This window comes from Odocoileus virginianus, unplaced genomic scaffold (assembly GCF_023699985.2).
Source record: "Odocoileus virginianus isolate 20LAN1187 ecotype Illinois unplaced genomic scaffold, Ovbor_1.2 Unplaced_Scaffold_18, whole genome shotgun sequence".
Taxonomy (NCBI): Eukaryota; Metazoa; Chordata; class Mammalia; order Artiodactyla; family Cervidae; genus Odocoileus; species Odocoileus virginianus.
This window is the reverse complement of record NW_027224280.1, coordinates 1,107,900-1,135,507: the sequence shown is the minus strand read 5'-3', so window position 1 is coordinate 1,135,507 and position 27,608 is coordinate 1,107,900. Positions and strand designations below refer to the sequence as shown.

Genomic DNA, 27,608 nt, shown 5'->3' with positions numbered 1-27,608 from the left:
TTAAGGAATCTCCACACGGTTCTCCATAGTGGCTGTACTAGTTTGCATTGTCCCCAACAGTATAAGAGGGTTCCCTTTTCTCCACACCCTTTCCAGCATTTATTGTTTGTAGACTTTTGGATAGCAGCCATTCTGATTGGCGTGACATGGTAACTCACTGTGGTTTTGATTGGCATTTCTCTGATAATGAGTGATATTGAGCATCTTTTCATGTGTTTGTTAGCCATCTGTATGTATTCTTTGGAGAAATGTCTGTTTAGTTCTTTGGCTCCTTTTTTGATTGGGTCATTTATTTTTCTGGAGTTGAGCTGCAGGAGTTTCTTGTATATTTTTGAGATTAATTATTTGTCAGTTGCTTCATTTGCTATTATTTTCTCCCATTCTGAAGGCTGTCTTTTCACCTTGCTTATAGTTTCCTTCGTTGTGAAAAAGTTTTTAAGTATAATTAGGTCCCATTTGCTTATTTTTGCTTTCATTTCCATTACTCTGGGAGGTGGGTCACTGAGGATCCTGCTGGGATTTATGTTGGAGAGTTTTTGCCTATGTTTTCCTCTAGGAGTTTTACAGTTTCTGGCCTTACATTTAGATCTTTAATCCATTTTGAGTTTATTATTCTGTATGGTGTTAGAAAATGTTCTAGTTTCCTTCTTTTACAAGTGGTTGACCAGTTTTCCCAGGACCACTTGTTAAAGAGATTGTCGTTTCTCCATTATACATTCTTGCCTCCTTTGTCAAAGATAAGGGGTCCATTGGTGCATGAATTTATCTCTGGGTTTTCTATTTTGTTTCATTGATCTAAATTTCTGTGTTTGTGCCAGTACAATACTGTCTTCATGACTGTAGCTTTGTAATATAGCCTGAAATCAGGCAGGTTGATTTCTCCAGTTCAAATCTTCTTTCTCAAGATTGCTTTTACTATTCGAGGTTTTTTGTAGTTCCATACAAATTGTGAAATTATTTGTTCTAGTTCTGTGAAAAATACTGTTGGTAGCCTGATAGGGATTGCATTGAATCTTTAAATTGCTTTGAGTAGTATACTCGTTTTCACTCTATTGATTGTTCTGATCTATGAACATGGTATATTTCTCCATCTGTTTGTGTCCTCTTTGATTTCTTTCATCAGTATTTTATAGTTTTCTATGTATAGGTCTTTTGTTTCTTTAGGTAGATATACTCCTAAGTATTTTATTCTTTTTGTTGCAATGGTGAATGGTATTGTTTCCTTAATTTCTCTTTCTGTTTTCTCATTGTTAGTGAAACTGGAGCCCATTATACAGAGCGAAGTAAGCCAGAAAGATAAAGACCATTACAGTATACTAACACATATATATGGACTTTAGAAAGATGGTAACGATAACCCTATATGCAAAACAGAAAAAGAGACTCAGATGTATAGAACAGACTTGTGGACTCTGGGAGAAGGCGAGGGTGGGATGTTTCAAGAGAACAGCATTGAAACATGTATATTATCTAGGGTGAAACAGATAACCAGCCCAGGTTGGGTACATGAGACAAGTGCTCGGGCCTGGTGCACTGGGAAGACCCAGAGGGATCGGGTGGAGAGGGAGGTGGGAGGGGGGGAAATCTGGGATGGGGAATACATGTAAATCCATGGCTAATTCATTTCAATGTATAACAAAAACTACTGTAATGATGTAAAGTAATTAGCCTCCAGCTAATAAAAATAAATGGAAAAAAAAAAGAGTTGGACATGACTGAACGACTAAGCACAGCACATTAGGAACAATGTTTGTGAATAAAATTGCCAATTTAGGGGCGCTCCTAAGATGGCAGAGCAATAGGACCGGGAGACCACTTTCTCCCTCACAAATTCATCAAAAGATCATTTGAATGCTGAATAACTAACACAAAAGAGCTTCTGAACATCAGCAGAGGACATCCGGCACCCAGAAAGGCAGCCCATTCTCTTCCAAAGGAGGTAGGACAAAATATAAAAGACAAAAAGAGAGACAAAAGAGTTAGGGATGGAGACCCGTCCTGGGGAGGGAGTTGTGAAGGAGGAGAAGTTTCCAAACAGCAGGAAACCCTCTCACCAGCAGGTCTGTGGGGAGTTTTGGAATCTCAGAGGGCAACATAACTGAGAGGAAAAAAAAAAAGAAAAAGCAGATAATATGCACTTAACTGCAACTGCCAGAGGAGAAGTACCCCAGATACTTGCATCTGCCACCAGTGAGTAGGGGCTGGACAGGGCGGCACAGGCTGCATGCTTAGGGTAAGGATTTGGCCTGAATGCCCTGAGAAAAATCTGAGCCTGCTAACGTGAGATTACAACCCAAACTGTGGAACAGACAGAGAGTAAAACAAACAAACAAACAAACAAAAAACGGAGACAACTTTCCTGGGAAGAACTCTGACTTAATGAGCAGCCTGGCCCTCTCAGAGAACAAAGGACTGAGTGAATACCAAACGAGAGCTAGCAGCTGTGGACCGGACCCTCCCCTCCTGGAGGTGGCCAACAGCCAGAGCCAGAAGGTGAGGGGCAATCTCGGCCCCAGAGACAGCATCCTCCATCAAAGTGTGAGTAGGCTCCCAGTTGCTAACCACGTCTTCCTGGGATCCTGGATGGTTGACATCTGCCAGGAGGGTCACAGCCTGAGATCAGCTCCCCAGAGGAGACACATGGCACACCTGAGACGGCACTCTCGAAGCGCACCCAGGAAACTGAGTGGCCAGGACCAGGGAGGTGATTAAGATGCACGGCCCACCTGGGACACTGCACTCGCCAAGCTCCTGGTCAACTGAGCTGTTCAGACCTGGGAAGGGTACAAAATGCATGCACAAGTGAGTCTGTGTCCTTGCAGAGTACCCAAGAACCTGAACCCGAGAAGTTCACATGTGGGACATAAACGAAACACAGAGACTGCTTTGGAGAGTTCCCCTGCAGTGCAACTTGGAGCCTGAGCACTGTAGACTGGGAAAGCACAGGCCATCATGATCCGGGGCAAAACCCGTGTGCTACATACACTGTGAGCACTCCAGACATGACAGCAATATTTGTTTGCAGTGTTCTTAAAGAGACAGGAATAACAGAATACCTGACCTGCATCTTCAGAAATCTGTATGCAGGTCAGGAGCAACAGTTAGAACTGGACATGGTTCCAACTAGGAAAAGGAGTACGTCAAGGCTTATACTATCACACCGCTTTTTAAACTTATATGCAGAGTACATCATGAGAAACACTGGGCTGGATGAAGCACAAGTTGGAATCAAGATTGCCAGGGGAAATATCAATAACATCAGATATGTAGATGACACCACCCTTATGGCAGAAAGTGAAGAACAAAAGAGCCTCCTGATGAAAGTGAAAGAAGAGAGTGAAAAAGTTGGCTTAAAACTCAAAATTCAGAAAACTAAGATCACAGCCTTGGGCCCCATCACTTCATGGCAAAGAGATGAGGAAACAGTGGAAAAATTGACAGGTTTATTTTTGGAGGCTCCAGTTCAGTTCAGTTCAGTCGCTCAGTCGTGTCCGACTCTTTGTGACCCCATGAACCACAGCACACCAGGCCTCCCTGTCCATCACCAACTCCCGGAGTCCACCCAAACCCATGTCCATTGAGTTGGTGATGCCATCCAACCATCTCATCCTCTGTTGTCCCCTTCTCCTCCTGCCCTCAATCTTTTCCCAGCATCAGGGTTTTTTTCAAATGAGTCAGCACTTTGCATCACGTGGCCAAAGTATTGGAGTTTCAGCTTCAATATAAGTCCTGCCAATGAACACCCAGGACGGATCTCCTTTAGGATGGACTGGTTGGATCTCCTTGCAGTCCCAGGGACTCTCAAGAGTCTTCTCCAACACCACAGTTCAAAAGCATCCAGTTTTCGGTGCTCAGCTTTCTTAGCAGTCCAAGTCTCACATCCATCCTTGACTAATGGAGAAACCATAGCCTTGACTAGATGGACCTTTGTTGACAAAGTAATGTCTGTTTTTTATTATGCTGTCTAGGTTGGTCATGACTTCCCTTCCAAGGTGTAAGTGACATTTAATTTCATGGCTGCAATCACCATCTGCGGTGATTTTGGAGCCCCATAAAATAAAGTCAGCCACTGTTTCCACTGTTTCCCCATCTATTTTCCATGAAATGATGGGGCAAGATGCCATGATCTTAGTTTTCTGAATGTTACTCAGCTCTTAAATAGAGTTCAGCTACCTGGGTCAGGTACCTGCTGACCATTTCTGAATCCAGGTAGGACAGGGAGGACACCAAGAGAGTGCTGGCATATTTTATTAACGGCCATTTCATGCAGACAACCAGTTCTGGCCCCCAGGTCCGGCTGAGGCCCGCCTACTCCCAGATCGCGTTGGGGGAACTGTGCACCACAGCCTATCAGGTCACCCCCATGTCCCAGAGCCACCTGGCGGCAGCTCATGGGTGGCTAGTTCTGGACATCTTTGGTCCCTGATTCTCTGTCTGTGCCCCAGTGGCAGCCCCCACCGCACAGCTTCTGAACCCTCTAGTGCTCAGCTTCCTGGGTTCCTCCCCCAAACTCTGCCCTACAACCCCCAGTGAACCTGCAGGCTCCTCGGAAAGGATACAACTCCAGCACTGGGCCTCGCGGGCTCCAGCAAAGGCCACAGCCTCCGCACCTTGCACTGGGACAGTTGATGCCCCCAGTGCCTGGGGGGCTGCCCCAGCCACAGTGCCCTGCCCAGCAAAACTCATGATGCTGTCAAAGGACTGCATGGCCACCACACGTCCCTCTTGAGGTAAACAGGAGCTGAAGAGAGACTGCGCCCCTCACAAGGTCCTCTCCTTCTGTGAAAGGATGCCCAGTGCTTCTGCGCACTGTCCTCAGGGTGCTTCCTCACACCAGATTGGTTACTGCCCAGTCTCTCTGGCCACCCATGGGCCACTAGAGAGAACCCGTGGTGCGAGAGGGACTCGGTTCCCTCATGAAGCCACACTCCCTTCAGGTACCTCTAATACGCCTGGGCACACAGGCCCCTCCTGTGCTGGCCCAGACGGTGTGGAGTGGACAACGGTGTACACAGAGACACAGCTGAGACAAGGATCGTGGCATTCTATGCCCAAGGCCTTGACCATGGCTCCTAAACATCTCCTCAAGGTGATAAGGGCTAATGTCCCTCCCCCACACCCTCCAACACCTCCCCACAATAAAACTCAAAGTAAAACACACACAGCAGGGGAAGAGAGGGACCTCCAAGAAGAGGGGTCTTCCCCAAGTTGGGGGATCAGGACTGATCAGCGTCCTCACTAAGCCCACCATGGAGGTACCACCCTTAGGACCTCATCTATACCTTAGTATATCCCAAAGGCCCGTCTCCAAACTCCAGCCCCTGGGGCTTAGGGCTTCAATATGGGAACTGAGGGTGGAGGAGGGACTTGGACACTCAGTGTACAGGCCAGTGCTACTGGCTTCCCCATCTATGCTCACATGAGCCTTTTCAGTAGGGAGACAGTGATTGACCCAACCAAGCATAGAAACCAAGTCTCTTCTGCCTGATAATCCACCTTAGCTATACGGACAGGTGTGACACTCAAGGCCTCACAGATCTGAGATGAGGGACAGATGGAAACAGGAAAGTAAGACTTCCTGACATAACAGTGTTAAAGCGAGACAAAGCCATGCGCCCTAAGGAAGTTCCTGGAATCAGAGGAGCTGTGGAGGTGATACCAGCTGTGGTGACCTACGGTCACTCTACTGTCTCCCCAGTTCCACTCAGGGGTGCCCTTCCCTCCTTGTGCTCCCTGGTGGGTGGGTGGGCCCAGGTTTCCCCTGCTGTCCTGGCTAGTTATGCGGACCCTCCTTCTCCTGGACCAACACCGCCCCTCACATCTCAAGGCCAGGAGGTGACAGAGGTGCTCTAGGCTCCTCTCACCTCTTTCCAGGCCACTCCTCCACCTGAGGGGCTGGTTCCCATGTGTCCCCAGCCCTGCCCTCCCGCAGAGGCTGTGCAGATGTGCAGGTGTCACTCAAGAGGCTCCCACCCTCGGGCTTCCAGTGGGATCTCCACAGGCAGGAGGGGCCCTGCCTTTGCTGATCTGTGTGCTGCACACTCCCAGGACAGTCGACGACAGGCCCCGCCAACAAAAAGCCACCACCACCGAGTGCCTGGCTGCAAAGAATGATGTTCCCGGTTGGCTGTCATCAGCAGCGAACCCCCAGGGCTGCAAAATGCCTCTCACCACACACAGGCACTCTACTGTGAGTCTCTGTGCCTCCCAGGAGGGGCAAACAGACTCCCATCTCACTTTGCCTGCCACAGCACGTATGACGGTAACTAGCTGGCCCAACCTGGACCCATCTAAAACGTGCATTCCACAATGCAGCTTTGACCTCTCCAACGTGTGCCACAGAAGGGTCACACTAGACAAAGGTAGCAGATGGTGAGGGGTCAAACCACACAACCCACCAGAATCTTCCCTTTGCTTGGTGTTCATTCAGTCATGTCCGACTCTTTACAATCCCGTTGACTGCAGCATCCCAGGCTTCCCTTATCCTTCACCATCTACTGGAATTGCTCAAATTCATGTCCATTGAGTCGGTGATGCCTTCCAACCATCTCATCCTCTGTCCTCCACTTCTCCTCAGGCCTTCAGTCTTTCCCAGCATCAGGGTCTCTGCCAATGAACCACCTCTTTGCACCAGGTGGCCAAAGTGTTGGCACTTTCATTTCTACAGCAATCAGTTAAAATGCATCAATTGGAAAGAAAAAAATGTGCATTACAGACAAAATGCTTCTTTATGTACGAAGTCCAATGGGATCTATAATAGAGCTATTACAATTAAGTAGTGAGTTTTGCAAGGTTTCAGGATACAAGGATACTCTTGAGAGGACTTGGACTGCAAGGAGAACAGACCAGTCAATCCTAAAGGAAATCTACCCTGAAGATTCATTGGAAGGACTGATGCTGAACCTGAAACTCCTATACTTTGGCTACCTAATGTGAAGGGCCAACAGGAAGAGACCCTAATGCTGGGAAAGACTGAAGGCAACAGTAAAAGGGGGAGACAGAGGATGGGATGGTGAGATAGCATAACCCACTCAATGGACATGAATTTGAGCAAATTGCTGGAGACAGTGGAGGACAAACGAGTCTGGTATGCTACAGTCCATGGGGGCACAAATAGTCAGACATGAATTACAGACTGAAAAGCAACATCATTCATGTGTTATGTGAAAAGTGAAAAGTGCACTTGCTGTGTGGAGTCTGACTCCTTGCAACCCCATGAATTGTAGCCTGCAAGTTCCACTGTTCAGGATTTCTCCAGGCAAAAATACTGGAGTGGATTGCCATTAACATTTCCAGAAGATATTCCCAACCCAGAGATTGAACCTGGGTCTCCCACACTGCAGGCAGATTCTTTACCATCTGAGCCACCAGGGAAGGCCTCTGGTAATTTATCTTAATGTTTAATATAACTATAAAATGAGAAAATATTCCAAAATTAATACTGAATGGCAGTATACAACTTTCTTATTCTCCCACTTCTTACATTGTCTTCAATTATGTTGTATTCCTTGAATATCTGGATCTCAGAACCTCCCTTCCAACTGAAAGACAAATGCAGAATGAGGAAGTGCAGAAGCTAAAAATAAAGTCAGAGACAGCACAGTAGCTCGGTTTTATTTTCTGCAGTTAACAATCACCAAACAAACAATTTTATGTAGTTAACAATCACCAAACTATGATGCCACTGAGCCCTCAAGCAGCAGCACAGACGCAGGATGAAACCGGATCAAATTACTGCAGAAAGCAATGCCCTGGGGAAGGACACTTGAGGCTAGGGCACACAGGCTAGGTTTAACCCCTTTTTCCCTTCTGAGGCTTAGCAAAAACGGGGGGGCACAAAGTGCTGCAAGGACCACATCACCAGGGAAAGCTGGTCCAGACAGAAGGCGATGGACCTCTGGAGAAGGGCATGGTCTTCAGCAGTCAATCGGCTAAAAGGGAGACAAAATGAAATTCAAGTTCCCACTGAGAAGGAGGAAGAGGAGCATGTCCTCCCTCTGTTCCCGCACACCGACAAGCCCAGAGCACCACACTCCTTTAGGCTTAACCCACCATTATGGCTCCTCCTTGGCTGAGATTGGCCCTGGCCACCACCCACCACCCCCTCCCCGGCCCCGGCCCCCTTTAGAACTGACAGAACCAGCATGCGGCCATTAACATCGAGCTCCTTCCAAATCGGCCCTCGCAGTTGAGTACGTCGAGTCAGGAAGTGACGGGCATTCTCTGCCTCCTCGTGTGATGAGAAAGGCACAGTGAGGCTGCTGGTGGAGATACGGTTAAGGCACCATCCATACTAGTCATTTTGCCTGTACGTTAGTCAGGCTCCCTGCTCACAGAGAACCGCTTTCTCCCACAAGGATGCCGCCGGACACCCTGGATATCACCACACCGCCCTCTGGATCCCTTCAGGTTGCTTTTCGTCACTACCTTCTCTTGGCAGCCAGACCACTCCTGACACATACCCTCAAGCCCTCCAGAGTACCCTCCTCCTACACTTCAGGCCCCACCACCTGCAACCCCCCAAACCACCCCTAGACCACACCGCAGCCGCCCGGCCCACCGAGGCTCCTGGAATAGGATACAACTGGAGGGGGCGGTTACTCAGAATTCCGGCTCTGGGTGCAGCGTCTCGACCAGGCCCTGGAACTTGGGGTGCCCCCGGGAACTGTGGAATGACACCGACTGTGCCATCTGACTCTCCTGCAGCGCTGGGGCCTCTGGGATTATTCAGGTCACCGACGCCACCAGGAACTCCATGAATGATGGCATCACCAGGGCGAGCTGGGTCGCCAGGGTCATCCTGGCCACCAGCACCACCCGGCACACTGTGGCTGCCACGTGCTGTGTCCGCTGCAAAGGCCACAGCACCTGCGTCTTCATTGGCTGCTCTCATGTTTCCTCCACAGTGTGCCTCAGGCTCCATCTTGAACCCCCTTCCCCTCCCTCCACAGCGGGAAAGACTGATCTGTCCCTACAGACACCAGCCCTGTAGTGCCACCTGCAGCTCAGCATAGGAAGAGCACCTGTGCACACACACCCTGGTCCTGCCTCCTGATTGGTTCCCCCCGACCATTGGTTCCCGCGCTGACTGCAGGCTCTCGGGCATTGGGCGCCCCCTGCTGAAGCTTCATGCGTTAGTGTGCCATGTCACCCCCATGTGCCTGTGCAGATTCACACCTACGTGATCTGGGCACTCTGAGTCAGTACTGACTCGGGCCCGGAAACCTGGTAAACGGCTTAGCGATGACGCCTCTGGGTGTGGGGCGGCAGCTCCTCAGTGCGCATGCTCCAACAGACCCTCCCCCACTTCTCAACGTGTGCGACTGTTTCTGGTCTAAGCCTGCAAACCTCAAGTGAGCCCCGGTCCCTGTGCACCTCCAAGTCTGTGCCACTGCTAACCTGGCCATGCTCACAGGTGACCATCCTGCTGAGTGCGGGTCCTTGTCATCAACTTCCGGAAGATAGTCTGGTCTGTCCGTCTGGTGTCCCACACGTAGCTGATGTGTGCGTTTGTGTGTCTGTAGGCAGGTGTATGCACATGGCCATCTGCCTGTCCATGTCTGTGTGTGCGTGTGCCCGAGAGAGAGAGAGAGAGAGAGAGAGAGAGAGCCTGTGCACAGGCGCTAGCACATGTGCGTTTACGTGTGTGTGAGAGAGTGTGTGGTCAGGTGCATGCACAGGGGAGTGTACATGTGCTTGTGCACAGGGTCATGCACATGGGCGTGTGTATGTGTGTGAAAGAGAGCACGGGTCAGAGGCATGCACATTGGCATCTGTGTGTGCTTGTGTTCATGTGTAGCTGCCTTTGCATGGCAGTGGACTGGGACCCTGTCCTGGAGTCCTGAGACTAGGGATGGGGACTGGGCTGTGCTTGGCCGCCTGGGGAGGGAAGCGAGGACTGCTGTTGGACTCACTGGGGGTGGCATGGGGCCGGGCCTCTTGGGGCTGCAGGCACACAGAATGCAGGGACTTCCGGCTGGGGGCTTACCCCAGGCCTGCCAGCAGCACCAGTGGGACCAGTGGCACACAAGGGCTGCTGAAAGGGCAGTGCCACCCAGGATAATACTAGTCACTTGGCCTCTGCTGGCACAATTCTCACGGGCTTTCCCTCTCCAGGAACAAAGTCTTGCAGCTCTCCAGAGGGCTGGAGGTGCCAGTTGCTCTCAACTGGGAGGTGACCTAGTGTCTGCTGGCCTGCTGGGTGCAAGTCTATTTCTGTGTCTGGAAGGGGTCAAGTCAACAGACACAGTGCAGTCGGGGGTGATGATGGGGCTGGGGCACCACTGCCTGGGAGGTGCTGTGTGTCTCCCGGGGAACCACTGGTACCATGGGAGGTGACTGGATCAGGGCCACTGCCCGAGGAGGGTGCAGGTGCTTCAATCAGTCCGCTTGATCCTCACCCCCTGGCTGGATAGGCCTCACCACAGCCCTCCAAATCCAAGGCCAGCAGCCTTCCCCACCTCCAGTGGAGGGATTAGACTTTCCTCCATTATCACGTTAGTTGTAGGAGTTTTGTAGGTGACCTTGATCAGATTAAGAAAGTCTGCTTGTAGTCCTAGTTTTGGAAGAGTTCTTTATCATAGTGGTTCTTGAAATTGTCAAGTGCTTTTATGGCATCTATCAAAATGGTCATATGGTTTTTCTCCTGTGTTTTCTTCATATGATGAATAACACTGGTTGAAGATTTTTAAATGTATAACCAACCTTTCATTCTTGGGATAGATCTCATTTGGTCATAATGCTTTATATATTGCTGGATTAAATTTGCTAATATTTCATTTTGGTATTTTTGTAACAGTGGTCTCATAAAATGATTTGAGAATTGTTTCCTCTCCTCTACTTTATGAAAGAATTTGTATGGCTTGGTGATATTTCTCCTTCATGTATTTCATAGCATTCACTAGTTAAGTCACATGGGCCTGGAGTTTTCTGTTCCATATCTTTTAAAGATTTAGGGATATTTAGGGTTTTCACTTTCTTCTTGAGTTGGTTTTGGGAATTTGTGTCATTCAAGGAACTTCTTAATTTCATCTAATTTGGAAATTTTTTTGGCTGTTTGAAATATTTATTTATTTTAACTGGAGGCTAATTACTTTACAATATTGTAGTGGTTTTTGCCACACATTGACATGAATCAGCCATGGGTGTACATGTGTCTCACATCCTGAATCCCACTCTTTCCTCCTTCCCCATCCCATAGGGTCATCCCAGTGCACTGGACCTGAGCACTCTGTCTCATGCATCGAACCTGGACTGGTGATGTATTTCACATATGGTAATATACATGTTTCAATTCTATTCTGTCAATCATTCCACCCTCGCCTCCTCCCATAGAGTCCAAATGTATGTGCTTTATATCTGTGTCTCTTTTGTTGTCTTGCATTTAGTGTTATCACCACCATCTTTCTAAATTCCACATATATGCATTATTAAACTGTATTGGTGATTTTCTTTCTGACTTACTTCACTCTGTATAATAGGCTCCAGTTTCATCCACCTCATTAGGACTGGTTCAAATTAATTCCTTTTAATGGTTGAGTAATATTCCATTGTGTATAAGTACCACAGCTTTCTTATCCATTCATCTGCTGATGGACATCTAGGTGGCTTCAATGTCCTGGCCATTACCAACAGTGCTGTAATAAACATTGGGGTACATGTGTCTCTTTCAATTCTGGGTTCCTTGGTGTGTATGTCCATCAGTGCGATTCCTGGGTCATATGGTAGTTCTATTTCCAGTTTTTTAAGGAATCTCCACACGGTTCTCCATAGTGGCTGTACTAGTTTGCATTGTCCCCAACAGTATAAGAGGGTTCCCTTTTCTCCACACCCTTTCCAGCATTTATTGTTTGTAGACTTTTGGATAGCAGCCATTCTGATTGGCGTGACATGGTAACTCACTGTGGTTTTGATTGGCATTTCTCTGATAATGAGTGATATTGAGCATCTTTTCATGTGTTTGTTAGCCATCTGTATGTATTCTTTGGAGAAATGTCTGTTTAGTTCTTTGGCTCCTTTTTTGATTGGGTCATTTATTTTTCTGGAATTGAGCTGCAGGAGTTTCTTGTATATTTTTGAGATTAATTATTTGTCAGTTGCTTCATTTGCTATTATTTTCTCCCATTCTGAAGGCTGTCTTTTCACCTTGCTTATAGTTTCCTTCATTGTGAAAAAGTTTTTAAGTATAATTAGGTCCCATTTGCTTATTTTTGCTTTTATTTCCATTACTCTGGGAGGTGGGTCATTGAGGATCCTGCTGGGATTTATGTTGGAGAGTTTTTGCCTATGTTTTCCTCTAGGAGTTTTACAGTTTCTGGTCTTACATTTAGATCTTTAATCCATTTTGAGTTCATTATTCTGTATGGTGTTAGAAAGTGTTCTAGTTTCCTTCTTTTACAAGTGGTTGACCAGTTTTCCCAGGACCACTTGTTAAAGAGATTGTCTTTTCTCCATTGTGTATTCTTGCCTCCTTCGTCAATTTAAGGTGCATATAGGTGCGTGGATTTTTCTCTGGTTTTTCTATTTTGTTCCATTCGTCTATATTTCTGTTTCTGTGCCAGGACCATACTGTCTTGATGACTGTAGCTTTGTAGTATAGTCTGAAGTCAGGGAGGTTGATTCCTCTAGTTCCCTTCTTCTTTCTCAAGATTGCTTTGGCTATTCAAGGTTTCTTGCATTTCCATACAAATTGTGAAATTATTTGTTCTAGTTCTCTGAAAAATACCATTGGTAAATTCCATATATATGTGTTAGTATACTGTAATGGTCTTTATCTTTTTGACTTACTTCGCTCTGTATAATGGGCTCCAGTTTTATCCATCTCATTAGAACTGATTCAAATGAATTCTTTTTAATGGCTGAGTGATATTCCATGGTGTATATGTACCACAGCTTCCTCATCCATTCGTCTGCTGATGGGCATCTAGGTTTCTTCCATGTCCTGGCTATTGTAAACAGTGCTGCGATGAACATTGGGGTGCACGTGTCTCTTTCAGATCTGGTTTCCTCAGTGTGTATGCCCAGAAGTGGGATTGCTTTCTGAATGGAGGCTGTATGATGACGCAGATCACCTAGACCAGGGCCAGGAAGGTGAAAGTGTTAGGCAGCAGCTGGTGTCAACTGAGTAGTAGCTTTCTCAAGCTTTCATAACTTTTATTCCCCATTTCATTCAATAAAGCTAGTTTGATGACTCAGATTTTGCAGATTAAAAATGGAAACTCTGATGGCCTTGATTCTGTCCCATTGTAGAATCTCAGCTTTGGTGTTTGGGGGGTGGCTTATAAGCTCTCCAATTTCAGATTCCACTGCTCACTGTACACTCCTCTATAGCAAGACTTGAAGGCTTGATGTGAACTCAGGGAAACCTGTACATTTTCTGCCTGAGGTCCATTCACATTCTCGTGCCAGCACAGTGGGCCCTGCACTTTCACCAGATCTGACTTCAACCAGGTTGTCAACATCTAGGCCAGAGTTTTTGCAAAGAAAACCTAAGTTATTGGGTTTGGGTTCAGCTGTACAACCTGGGGAAGGCACTCCCCTCAGGGGACTGGACCACAGCCCCACCTCTCTTCCCCTAGGGCTACTTGAGTCCTGCCTCCACCGCCTCTATGTAAATGACAGAATAGAGCAGCTCCTCTGAGGACACTCCCTTCCTGCCAGCCAGCAGGCAGGCCTTTCCAGGACTCGCTGCCCGTGGTCCAACCATGCAGGAGAGCCATCTGCCTGGCTGTGGGAAAGCTGCGTCACCAGGTGCAGGCCACTTGGCCCTGCTTCCCTGAAAATAGGCTTTTCTTCCTTCTCGGGCTTCCCCCTGGTTTTTCACTTCACACACTGATCTGCACCTCCCAGGTAACATCAGGTCTCTTTTCCGGGGCTGCCCTAGGGATGCAGGAAGACAGCAGGAGCTGCATTCACAGCAGGATTGTGCTTCAGACCATGACATGTGGTGAGGAACAAATAGAAACCACTTCAACCGTGAAGTAATGAAAGACTGATTAAAGTCTCATTCATTTTAATCATGTTTCATTTACTTACATTTATAGATTTTATTATTATTTAGTCATAATTAATTACATTATAGCACATCCACACTATAGAATGCAGCGGTTAAAAGAATGAAGCAAACCAGTATGCACTGACTGAAAACTTCTTCCAGACACATTAATAGGTGAAAACACTAAGGGCAGTGAGTCTATATAATATGATCCCATTTTAGCTTGTTAATGGGTACTGAATGTTTATATATATACACATGTGAGTGTGTGAATGTATGGATGCATGTGTGCATGTGTGTTAATACTTGCATGCATGTGTGTATTAGGTGAGTGTGTGTGTGTCTGTGTACATGTGATTGTGCTTATGCTGGTGTGTGTAAGGTGTGTGTATGTTTGTTTCTGGGTACACAGGTGGGAATGTGCCTGTGTGTGTATGTTCATATGTGTGTGTTGGGGGGTGTCTGTGCTTATACACACAGAACAAAAGATGGAAAGAAGTGAGCCTCAAGGCTGAGAGTGATTTACTCTGGAGAGCAGGGCGAGGCTTGAAAGAGCAGAAACTTTCACCCTGACTTTCATTTCTCATTTTTTAAGTATTTGGATCTCATGTGACTTTTATTCATGTGTTTTCAGTATTTCCAAGGTTGAGGGCCCAAATGAAGCAAAGCAGTCCCCACAGGCCTGCAGTCCTGTCATGGGAAAAAAAAGAGTGCAAGTGACTGCGTGTGCCAAAGCCAGAGCCAAGGGTCTGAGTCCAAGGAAGAGAAGTGAGAACCTAGAAGCATGGCCTCACTCAGACTGTTGGCAGAGCAGAAAGCTGGGCTTGGCTGTGCACCCTACCAGGCAGGGACTTAGTGTAGTTTTCCAGGAAGAGCTGGTGGCAGGGCTTGGAGCAGGGAAGGCACCATCTAGGGAAGACTTCATAATCATCTGCTCTGCACTGACAAGTGGGCAAACAGCCCTCCAGGGACCCATCCAAATTAGAGACTCTAGTTGCTCTTTGGATCAATTAAAAAAAAAAAAAGAAGAACAGTCAAGGTTAACAGGCAAGTGTCTGAAAAACTAGCATCACAAACATTGTAGATAGCCAAGAAAAACTATTGGCAAGATGGCTTTTCGGGTTTCAATGGACCTAATACAGTGGCCCCAGTCGAAATGGTACCTAAGTGAGCTCCTGTCCTTGAAGTGACACCTCCATTTCCACGAGGCCCTTAACTCCTGTTGATTTTCAATGTCTTGGTTCTCTACATTGTTTAGCAATCTTCTATCTTCTGCTGTGTGAAAGGGATGCACAGGAAGAAATCAAAGGCTGGACACAAGCCTTCCTACTTGAAATATGGGTCCTACTAGGGGAATAAAGAAGGAGACATGTCTCCCAAAGTCCCAGAAGGTGTCTGGTTCTTCCCACATTCAGGACACAAAGCAGCTAAAGCCACTGTCACGTTGGTGACTCAAGTCCTGTGTCCTGAGAGTTCTTGTCCCTAGTTCTGTCCTATTAGATTCCCCATGACTGGGCCCACCGCTTTGCCTTCCATTCTTCTCACTCTACATCCTCCGCAGACAATCATGAGCTCCACACCCCCTGTATGTCAAAGATTCCCTAATCTCCCTTAACATGAACTCCAGCATATATTTTGGGTATCTACTCCATGTCCAATTGGTCCTAAGTGTAGAGGATGCAGAAATGAGCGGGGTTTTAGTCAACAAATCTTTATCAATAATACTAACATGTGCCAGCCACTATCTGTGAGGCTACCTGTGGCATCATCTTGCCATCATGGAGCTCACAGGCTGTTGGGGTAGCCAGAAAAAGAATTAAAGAATTACAAGACTCAGTGGTGAATAATATGGTTGAGGAAGGCTGGAGCACTGTGGGAAGCTAGGGGGGCAACTAAGTCAGTCCAGGGCTCAGAAAAGGGTGACACTTAAGTTGGGGTCACCCTGAGACTGAGTACAGCTGGAACAGGAGAGATAGAAACTCCTGCTGGTGATGCTTCTTCCTGTCTGGACATCCTGTTCACAGGGTGCAGGATTCTGGGAGTTTGGGGGCGTGGCAAGGTAGGGGCAACATAGCTGATGCACAAAGTCAAAGTGTCTTTAAGATCGACTTGCTGGACCTTACATTCTACAGAATTCCCTATAGTGTCAATGACCCTGTCAGCCCAGTGTCTGTTTAAACCTAAGTTTAAGTAACATCCTATTCAGCCCCTTTCATTTTGTGATGAGGCTTCTGACTTCAGAAGTTGAGAGTATTCAGGATCACTTGGTGCAAGATGGCAACTAGAACTTAGATCCCTTGGCTCCTGGCTGAATGCAGTTTATCCTGGTTGTAAATTAAAATGGTAATATTTCCACAGCATTACTGGAATTCTGGGGACTGCCATCTAATCCAGTTTACAAATGACAGAGGAAACACTGCTTCACAGAGTCACTTTATATTTTAAAATGCTTATTGACTGGCTTCCCTGGTAGTTCAGCTGGTAAAGAATCCACCTGCAATGCAGGAGACCCTGGTTTGATTCCTGGGTCAGGAAGATCTGCTGGAGAAGGGATAGGCTACCCACTCCAGTATTCTTGGGCTTCCCTGGTGGCGGTCAGCTGGTAAAGAATCTGCCTGCAGTGCAGGAGACCTGGGTTTGATCCCTGGGTTGGAAAGATCCCCTGGAGAAGGGAAAGGCTACCCACTCCAGTATTCTGGCCTAGAGAATTCTATGGACTGTATAGTCCATGGGGTTGCAAAGAGTCAGACACAACTGAGTGACTTTCACTTTAAAGTAACAACCTCAGTTCCCAATCACTCCAATGAGACAACCCTTCGAAATGTAGCCGGAAGGAGGACTATTAACAGTGTCTATTAAAAACTACTTCATACATAGATTTTACTCATCTCAGTTCATTTCTGTAATAACAGGCAAAGTGATGTCACATCAGAGGGAGTGTGCCTTTGCTCTCAGTGAACAGAAGACAGAAGTCCAAAAGCTCATAGAATGAGGACAACAGCCATCTGTAGAAAGGACTCCGGGGGCTCCCATGACTTAGTGGATTGCTAGAAAGCTGACTTTTCCAGCCCAGGAGCTCTATAAAGGAGAATATAGGATGGTCCTATTGCAGAGAAACCTCACCTTAAGCTCTGAGTTTATTATCTTGGGCTTTGGGGACCTGGCTGAACTACAAATCTTCTTTTTTGGACTCTTTCTAATCATGCATCTTGTCACCCTAGCAGGACACATGACTATTGTGCTTATCACCCTCTTTGACTCATGCCTCCAGACTCCTATGTATTTCTTCCTCCGCAACCTGTCCACCATTGAAATCTGCTATATATTGGTCATCGTCCCCAACATGCTGGCCAATATCCTGTCCGGGAGCCAACGGATGCCCTTCCTGGGATGTGCCCTGCAAATGCATCTGTTCATCTCACTGGGTGGAGCAGAGTGTTTCCTCCTGGCTGTGATGGCGTATGACCGCTTCGTGGCCATCTGCAAGCCCCTTCACTACCCATTCATTGTCACCAGGACCGCGTGTGTGCAGATGCTGGCTCTGGCGTGCATCAGCGGCTTTGCACTCTCACTCACCCTCACCACACTGATATTCCTCCTGCCCTTTTGTCAGTCCCACAAGATCAATCATTTCTTCTGTGATATCCCTGCTGTGCTATTCCTGGCCTGCTCGGACACACAGGCCAATGAGATTGCAGTCTTCCTTGTTTGCCTGCTCATCTTGTTGATCCCTTTCCTGCTGATCCTGCTCTCCTATGGGTTCATTATCGCCGCCATCCTCAGAATCCACTCGGCTGAAGGCAGGAGCAAAGCCTTCTCCACCTGTGCTGGGCACCTACTGGTCTCCCTTCTGCACTACGGCTGTGCAATATTCATCTACATTCGCCCCAGGTCATGCTACACCCCAGAACAGGACAAAATTGTGTCTTTAATCTACACCAATGTCACTCCCATGCTCTACCCTATGATATATAGCCTGAGGAATAAGGAAGTCAAGGGTGCCCTCAAGAGACTCCTGGAGAGACATGACTGGACCAGGTGGTGGTCCAATGCAGGGGAACGGGGAAGGGGGGTCCACGTGCAAGAGCCCATTTGGTCATCTCACTGCATCCCTTGCAGCTCTGTGCCCCCTCCTGAAGGCTGTTCTGAGGTTCTGCAGGTGCCTGGACCTTACCGTGCCCTTTCCTGTGGTCAGAGGTGGAACAAACCCTAATGCTTTCTTAGATGGGGTGGCTCTGGGGTGTTAGTGAATGTTTGTCTGGCCAAAATACTAAAATAAAGCAAATTATTTTAATACCATGGTTACAAGCTATTACTTCATAGGAAGGAGTGATTCATCCCACCACCAAGCCTAGGAACACCCACATGCTGTTAGAAGGGTGAGGAGGAAAAGGATCTGGGTCCGTGATGACCCTTCACTGGGCAACTCAACCACCACAATGAGTGCCTGCCTGTAACCTTTAGGTTCAGTCAACAATATACTTGCTGACAGTTTAACCCCCCCCCAAAGCATTCCTCACTGAACCCCTCCCAAAGCCTCCATGAGCATCCATTATTGCCAACCTTGCCTGCCCTCTTTAGTTCATGGCTCCTACCACCTCCCTGATCATTCCTAGGTGATGACCCCATCTCCTGCCTCAAAGGGACCCTCAGAGTCACCAGAGGGCACATCTCAGTGGGAGTGGCAGATCTTGGAGGGCAGGGACCACGTGGGTAACTGTTTCTCATGTTCAGTCCTACTTGCTTTGTGGCCTGTGCCAAGGCCACTGCAAGTCGCTGAGAGAAGATGGAGGCAACAGGGGAGAATCCACTAGAGGCTCTGCCAAAAGAGCTGATGGACCAGTGACAGTTCAGTGCTACTGATGCTCTGCAGAAAGAGAGGCTCGTGTTGTTATTCAATAGGGGTGATACTATTCCACATCTCCTAGGACTGTGACAAGGATGGCATGGGACAACACATGGAGGTGGCCTTGGCAAGCAGGGCACCGAATCAGTGGTGCTGAGAACTACCACATCCTGGTGTGGTACCAGGTGCTCTCACATCACCCTGCCCAACACCCCAGGAGCTGAGCTTCCTTCTGTGCCCTCAGACCTGAAGAAGGTCAGAGCCTGGAGGGGCAGGGTGAGATAACATTCTGAGTTCCTTGCAGGAACCCTGATGATGATTCTAGGTTGATCAAAAGGAAGGTGAGGTGATCACTAATTTCAATCTCTGTGCACAGAGAACAGAAGTGAAAGAGAGAGAGACAGCAACCAAGAAAACCTTTGTGTTGCAACCGTACTCAGGCCCTGTGCTCCAGGGCCCTGTGATGTCCCTTTAATTAGACAAACTTAGAGGGATGCCTCTTATCTTTTCAAGAAATATTATTTCTCATCCATAAATCCTTCCTTATTTTCAAAATAATTCAGTGAAATGTTGACAAGTGTTGAAGCTGGATGAAATATAAGTAGCTTTTTTTTTTTTTTAAATACTGTCCTCTCTCCTTGTGTGTAGATGTGAAAAGTCCATAATAAAGACTTTAGAGAAGTTAAGGTACCGACTAGTCTCCTCTTCCCAAGCAGTCCCCTTGCTGAGAAATCCTCACCTACTCTCGCCACTCATCTCCTCTTCACTTTAAGGCACAGCTTAGATGCCTCTTAGTTCTGGACCTCTTTTTAATAACTGTCTCAGTCCAGTTCACACTTAAGACAATGGGACATCTCTGACGGGATGACAGCTGACCACCATGGCCTTGCTGTGTGCGCAAGGAAGGCGGGACAGCCCCAATCCAGGTATTCATGTGCATGCACACACATACATACACATGGCCTTCGATGGGCAGGGGTGCAAAGATAGGGGGTTCCACCACTTCCAGGAAATCAAATGGGGGTCTGGCAGCACGGGGGGGGCAGGGAGGAGGGAGAAACTCTCTTGGGTGGGATAGGACAGGGTGTGGGGCTATAGGAGTTGAGGGAGATCCTAGGTGATGTGATAATAACCCACTGACCTTCCCATCAGAGGAGGGGTTCCGAGAGAGCAGGGGTAGAGGAATGTATCAGGTAAAAGATGATGCCACACTGGTAAAAGGCAGCCTAGGTTGAGTGCCTAGGGATAATTTGGGGTATTGATTAGATGAATGGGCTTCCCAGGTGTCTCAGTGGTAAAGAATTTGCCTGCCAGTGCAAGAGATGCAGGAGATGTAGATTTGCTCCCTGGGTCAGGAAGATCTCCTAGGAGAGGAAATGGCTAACCCACTCCAGTATTCTTGCCTGGAGAATTCTACAGACAGAGAAGCCTGGTGGATTGTAATCCAGGGGGTTGCCAAGAGTCAGACACAACTTAATGACTGAACATGATTAGATGGACGGCAGTAGAGAGAGTAGGAGGATGTGGAAAAAGACTGTCATCAAAGCAATAAAGGAAGAAGAGGGAAGCATTCGAAAGTGGTAGAAATAGAGTGAGGTCAGCTAGAGCTGGCTGGGTCCAGGTCCTACAGAACATCTGGGTTTAGGTATGTGCACTGACTTGAAGCTCAGAAATTCAAAAAATATGTTCAGTATTTGGCAATGAGAGCCTTGCTGGTTTAACCATCAACTTCCTTGAATTTATATGCTCAGGCCCTATCACTGCTTAGCCTTAGTCATAAAAGATTATAGCTAATCTGTTTTAAATATATTTACTCTATTCCAAACAAGCCTTCTCTGATTCAAAAAGGTGCAGGCCTTGACTGATAACCAGCCAGAAGTGTCTGTGCCAGGTGGGGCTGTGATGTGCTGGGCCATGTGAACAAGACTTAGTGTGGGTGTGTGGTTTCTGTGTTCACCCACACATGTGCATGTACTTGGAAGAAGTAAAAGAGCAAAATGCTCATGTGATAGTGATGAAACACTGCTGAAGCAAACTCTCACTTGTCCTCTAGAGGAACACCTGTCCAGGTGCGATGAGCATTATGCGTGCAACTTAGATAGAAAGGGTTGCTTTTTGGCAGCAGCTCAAAGTCACAAAGGCAGGCAGAGCTGTGCCACCCTGCCCCGCCCCCTCCCCCCGATGGTTAGCCAAGGCCCCAAGGCTCAGGGACCTGAGAGACATCATGACAGAGCTTCTAATTGCATCAAGAAAAGGTGCCAATTAGCACCACTTTCAAGGGAAACATCAACCTCAAATGATTTAAACAGGGTAACTAAAACTTTGGCAAAATAGTTCACTTGGGGACTAATTAAAATTTTTTCTAAACAATATCTGACTAAGTTTCTTAATTTTTTTTGAGGGGGGATTACAAATGTAACCCACAGTCACTGTCAGAGACAAAGAAAATACAGGCAAGTGTGGAAAAGGAAAAAAAAAAAAACCATCCCACTGTTAAAGATAATCATGGTGAAAACGGCGGTATATGTGAGGATGAAATGACCTCTTTTGGGTTTATTGTTGAGCACAATGACTGGAACATGGTCAGTCAGTTTAGTCACTCAGTCATGTCCTACTCTTTGTGACCCCATGGACTGCAGCACACCAGGCCTCCCTGTCCATCACCCACTCCCAGAGTTTGTTCAAACTCATGTCCATTGAGTCACTGATGCCATCCAACCATCTCATCATCTGTTGTTCCCTTCTCCTCCTGCCTTCAACCTTTCCCAGCATCAGGTCCTTTTTCAATGAGTCAGTTCTTCACCATCAGATGGCCAAAGTATTGGAGTTTCAGCTTCAGCATCAGACCTTCCAATGAATATTCAGGATTGATTTCCTTGAGGATTGACTGGTTTGATCTCGCAGTCCAAGGGGCTCTCAAGAGTCTTCTCCAATGCCACAGTTCAAAAGCATCAATTCTTCGGCACTCAGCCTTCTTTTTGGTCCAACTCTCACATCCATACATGACTACTGGAAAAACCATAGTTTTGACTAGATGGACCTTTGCTGGCAAAGGAATGTCTCTGCTTTTTAATATGCTGTCTAGGTTCGTCATACTGTTCATACTGTTCATGGGGTTCTCAAGGCAAGAATACTGAAGTGGTTTGCCATTCCCTTCTCCAGTGGACCACGTTTTGTCAGAACTCTCCACCATGACCCATTCATCTTGGGTGGCCCTACACGGCATGGCTCATAGTTTCATTGAGTTAGACAAGGCTGTGGTCCATGTGATCAGATTGGCTAGTTTTCTGTGATTGTGGTTTTCAGTCTGTCTGCCCTCTGATGGAGAAGGATAAGAGGCTTATGGAAACTTCCTGATGGGAGAGACTGACTGAGGTGGAAATTGGGTCGACTGAAAGATGAATTCCTCAGGTCGGTAGGTGCCCAATATACTACTGGAGATCAGTGGAGAAATAACTCCAGAAAGAAGGAAGAGATGGAGCCAAAGCAAAACCAACACCCAGTTGTGGATGTGACTGGTGTTGGAAGTAAAGTCCAATGCTGTAAAGAGCATATTGCATAGGAACCTGGAATGTTAGGTCCATGAATAATGGCCAACTGGAAGTGGCCAAACAGGAGATGACATTGACATTTTAGGAACTAGGGAACTAAAATGGACTGTAATGGGTGAATTTAACTCAGATGACCTTTGTATCTACTACGTTGGGCAAGAATCACTTAGAAGAAATGGAGAAGCCATCACAGTCAACAAACAAGAGTCCAAAATGCAGTACTTGGATGCAGTCTCAAAAATGACAGAATGATCTCTGTTCATTTCCAAGGCAAACCATTCAATATCATGGTAATCCAAGTCTATGCCCCGACCAGTAATGCTGAAGAAGCTGAAGCTGAATGGTTCTATGAAGACCTACAAGACCTTCTAGAACTAACACCCAAAAAAGATGTCCTTTTCATTATATGGGGTTGGAATGCAAAAGTAGGAAGTCAAGAGATACCTGGAGTAACAGGCAAATTTGGCCTTGGAGTACAGAATGAAGCAGGGCAAAGGCTAACAGAGTTTTGCCAAGAGAAAGCCTGGTCATCACAAACACCCTCTTCCAACAACACAAGAGAAGACTCTACATACGGACATCACTAGATGGTCAATACCCAAATCAAATTGATTACATTCTTTGCAGCCAAAGATGGAGAAGCTCTATACAGTCAGCAAAAACAAGACTGGGAGCTGACTGTGGCTCAGATCATGAATTTCCTATTGCCAAATTCAGACTTAAACTGAAGAAAGTAGGAAAAAAATCACTAGACAATTCAGGTAAGATCTAAATAAAAATCCCTTACAATTATACAGTGGAAGTGAGAAATAGATTCAAGGGATTAGATCTGATAGACAGAGTGCCTGAAGAACTATGGACAGAGGTTTGTGACACTGTACAGGAGGCAGGGATCAAGACCATCCCCAAGAAAAAGAAGTGCAAAAAGGCAAAATGGTTGTCTGAGGAGGCCTTACAAATAGCTGTGAAAAGAAGAGAAGTGAAAGGCAAAGGAGAAAAGGAAAGATATACCCATTTGAATGTAGAGTTCCAAAGAATACCAAGGAGAGATAAGAAAGCCTTCCTCAGTGATCAATGCAAAGACAGAGGAAAACAATAGAATGGGAAAGACTAGAGATCTCGTCAAGAAAATTAGAGATACCAAAGGACATTTCATGCAAAGATGGGCTCAATAAAGGACAGAAATGGTATGGACCTAACAGAAGCAGAAGATATTAAGAAGAGGTGGCAAGAATACACAGAACTGTACAAAAAAGATCTTCACAACCCAGATAATCATGATGGTGTGATCACTCACCTAGAGCCAGACATCCTGGAATGTGAAGTCAAGTGGGCCTTAGGAAGCATCACTACGAACAAAGCTAGTGGAGGTGATGGAATTCCAGTGCTATTTCAAATCCTGAAAGATGATGCTGTGAAAGTGCTGCACTCAATATACCAGCAAATTTGGAAATTTCAGCTGTGGCCACAGGACTGGAAAAGGTCAGGTTTCATTCCAATCCCAAAGAAAGGCAATGTCAAAGAATGTTCAAACTACTGCATGAATGCACTCATCTCACACACTAGTAATGCTCAAAATTCTCCAAGCCAGGCTTCAGCAATACATGAACTGTGAACTTCCAGATGTTCAAGGTAGTTTTAGAAAAGGCAGAAGAACCAGAGATCAAACTGCCAATATCCATTGGATCATAGAAAAAGCAAGAGAGTTCCAGAAAAATATCTATTTCTGCTTTATTGACTATGCCAAAGCTTTTGACTGTGTGGATCACAACAAACTGGAAAATTCTGAAAGAGATGGGAATACCAGATTGCCTGACCTGCCTCCTGAGAAATCTGTATGCAGGTCAGGAAGCAACAGTTAGAACTGGACATGGAACAACAGACTGGTTCCAAATAGGAAAAGGATTATGTCAAGGCTGTATATTGTCACCCTGCTTATTTAACTTATATGCAGAGTACATCAGGAGAAACACTGGGCTGGATGAAGCACAAGCTGGAATCAAGATTGCTGGGAGAAATATCAATAACCTCAGATATGCAGATGACACCACCCTTATGGTAGAAAGAAAGAACTAAAGAGCCTCTTGATGAAAGTAAAAGAGGAGAGTGAAAAAGTTGGCTTAAAACTCAACATTCAGAAAACTAAGATCATGACATCTGGTCCCATCACTTCATGGCAAATAGATGGAGAAACAATGGAAACAGTGAGAGACTTTATTTTCTTGAGCTCCAAAATCACTGCAGATGGTGACTGCAGCCATGAAATTAAAAGACTCTTGCTCCTTGGAAGAAAAGCTATGACCAACCAAGACAGCATATTAAAAAGCAGAGACATTACTTTGCCAACAAAGGTCCGTCTAGTCAAGGCTATGGTTTTTCCAGTAGTCATATATGGATGTGAGAGTTGGACTATAAAGAAAGCTGAGCACTGAAAAACTGATGCTTTTGAACTGTGATGTTGGAGAAGACTCTTGAGAGTCCCTTGGACTGCAAGGAGATCCAACCAGTCAATCCTAAAGGAAATCAGTCCTGAATATTCATTGAAAGGACTGATGCTGAAGTTGAAATTCCAATACTTTGGCCACCTGATGTGAAGAACTGACTCATCTGAAAAGACCCCGATGCTGGGACAGATTGATGCTGGGAAGACAAGGGGCTGGCAGAGGTTGAGACGGTTGTATGGAATCCTCAACTCAATGGACATGAGTTTGAGTAAACTCTGGGAGTTGGTGATGGACAGGGAGGCCTGGCGTGTTGCAGTCCATGGAGTTGCAAAGAGTCAGACATGACTGAGTGACTGAACTGAGTGTATATTCTAATAGATATTTTCTTACTGTTATGATATGACAGTAAAACTATTTTCTGATTGAAGATATATATACACTAAGGCTTAAGGTGTAAACACTTCGGAAGGAAAACAACTTAGTGAAGAAATTACCATTCATTTAAAAATGTGTATCATCTCATAATAGGCCCCTGAATTTTCAAATTCACATGTGAGAATACATTTACATCTTAAATTTCTAGGAAAGGCACAAGCTTTATGTAAAAAAGCAGCAAAATTTTAAACCCACCAATTTACTGAAAAAGCCATTACTTTTATTAGAAACAAAAAATGCTTCTCAAGGTGTTGGCAACAGGTCATAGTACAGACATTTATTTCATACAGTGTACTTCTCCCTTCAATTATATTCCAGTTGGAGGAGGAATACCTCCTTGAGAAGTGGTATTTGATGGACTGTGAAAGCTGGTCTCCTTATACACAAACCAGGCATTTCCTCCCCAAAGTATCATATTCAGAAAGCCAAAGATCACAGATACGTTTAGGGGTCCCATACTAGTCACATAGGCAAAATGATCCATCACTTCTGAAGATTACAAGGCTTAAGTTCCTGGACAATATAGTGACTGGTAGCTATTTTAGTAACTTTAAGAGCTTTAACCCAAGCTGAAGTGCTCACCAACCACAAAAAAGTGGCAACAATAGTAATTACAAAGTCAGTCATGGGAAGCTTTCGATTATCACGATACAGGTTTGTGTAACCAACATAGAGGAGAAGAGCAGCAATGCAGTACAGGAAGACAAAGACTGCAAAAGTAACATAGAACTGCGAGGAAGAGGAGTAATCTCCAATAAGGACATAATTTTTCCAATCTACATTACAGACATTTACATTTTGAGGCGTCTGAAACAATGCTTCATTCAACGTGAATGGATAACCAAAAGTAGCTGTAATCGTTTTATTCTCAGCACCTTTATCACAAGACACTTGAATTTCTGTTTTGCCCTTAAAACCTCCACAGGTAGCAAAAGCAAAGATAGAAGCAATCCACTCGAGGACTTTCATGAAGCTGAGAGGCTCCTTGAGTGGGTTGAGTTTGAGCCAGAAAGAGGAGATTCTCTGAGGAAAGGAGGGAAAGCATCTTAGGATAGCGGGGTGACAGAAGGGGACCAGCCACACAGAGCTCCACAGCCACGCTGGAAATGATGTCTTTATTGCTATGTTTGCAGCAGCTTTTAGCACAGTAAGGGTGTCCCCACTGGACCCTGGCCCTCACCAGCCCCACCCATCCATCCCATGTCAGGGTGTAAGGGAAGCCCTTCAAGGGCCCCCTCAGCCATCTCGGGACTGGATGTGACAGACACATGGGGTTCAGTGAACCTGCCACATGGGGTTCAGTGAACCTGCCACATGGAGGATTTGAGGCATGGAAAGGGAATCAGCTTGAATCTCTCACGTGGGAGCCACACCCAGGTGGGTGCCCACCTCAGGTCCCTGCAGCAGTGGTGCCCATCCCAGAGGGCAGAGTGGGGGCCAGCATGAGGAGGCCAGGTAGGCAGCCCCGGATCCCCACTGTAATGCATCAGCTGACCCTGCCGACTTGTGGGCAGAAGGGTATGGGGAAGAGATAAACACTTACCCCAGCCCTGCCATCACCCTCGGCTGTACCTCGCCTGTTGACTTGACTCCTCCAGGCCCCCAGAGAGCCACACAACTTTGTTCCTGGGGAGGGTGAACCCACGAACGCTGTGCCAGCAGAGGGCCAAGAGACTGGGAGTGTCCCAGGGGACACTGCTTCTCCTGCAGCCCTTGGGTCCAGCCAGTCCCTCCCAGGCTTCTGGGGGGCTGTAGGAGGCCCACAGTCTAGAGTTCCTGTGGTCGGTGTGCCCAGAGCCCCATGACATCCCCAAGGCATGCCCAGTGAATCCAACAGCAGTCCCCGCTTCCTTCCCCAGGCAGGCAGGCAGAGCCCACTCCGAATCCCTGGCCTCATGCGTCCAGGGTGGGGCCCGGCATATGTGCCCACACACACATACACACATGCCCATATGCATGCACCTGAACCGTGTGCTCTCTCTCGTGCACACACACATGTTCATGCAACTGATGACAAACTCTCACACACACAAAGACACACCCATGTGCAACACCTGAGCATGTGCTTGCTTTCTCTCTCACACACATGCCCGTGACCGTGTGAAAGCACCTGCACACACATGCACATGCCTATGTACATGAACCTCCACATACACATGCATACCCCTATGTGCATGCACCTGTGTACACGCTGTCTCACACACACAGGCACACACCCATGCGCTGGCACCTGTGCATGGGCACTCTCTCTCTCTCGGGCACACACACAGACACACACACTCACACGCCCATGTGAATGTACCGGCCCATGTGCTCACACACATAGAAGCACACACACA

At 46.7% G+C, this 27,608-nt stretch overlaps 1 protein-coding gene, 1 long non-coding RNA gene and 1 pseudogene across 2 annotated transcripts; 1 reads left to right on the top strand and 2 right to left on the bottom strand.

Moving 5' to 3' along the window:
* Positions 1-7,583: 7,583 nt before the first annotated feature.
* LOC110149494 (uncharacterized) lies at positions 7,584-9,116 on the bottom strand. Its single transcript, XR_011486113.1, has 3 exons — positions 8,583-9,116; positions 8,136-8,261; positions 7,584-7,931 (listed from the first exon to the last, which is right to left on the bottom strand). It is a non-coding gene; the product is annotated as an uncharacterized lncRNA (long non-coding RNA).
* A 7,974-nt stretch (positions 9,117-17,090) lies between these two features.
* On the top strand, positions 17,091-18,206 carry LOC110149491 (olfactory receptor 10W1-like). The gene has a single exon (XM_020911932.2). It carries the CDS (start codon positions 17,091-17,093, stop codon positions 18,204-18,206), a length of 1,116 nt encoding a protein of 371 aa, XP_020767591.2.
* Positions 18,207-25,467: 7,261 nt separating this feature from the next.
* Positions 25,468-25,997, bottom strand: LOC139033568 (synaptophysin-like protein 1 pseudogene; annotated as a pseudogene).
* Positions 25,998-27,608: the final 1,611 nt, after the last annotated feature.

Bases quoted from the DNA above. Each gene is read 5' to 3' on its own strand.
- LOC110149491 (XM_020911932.2), top strand. From the start codon at position 17,091: ATGGTCCTATTGCAGAGAAACCTCACCTTAAGCTCTGAGTTTATTATC.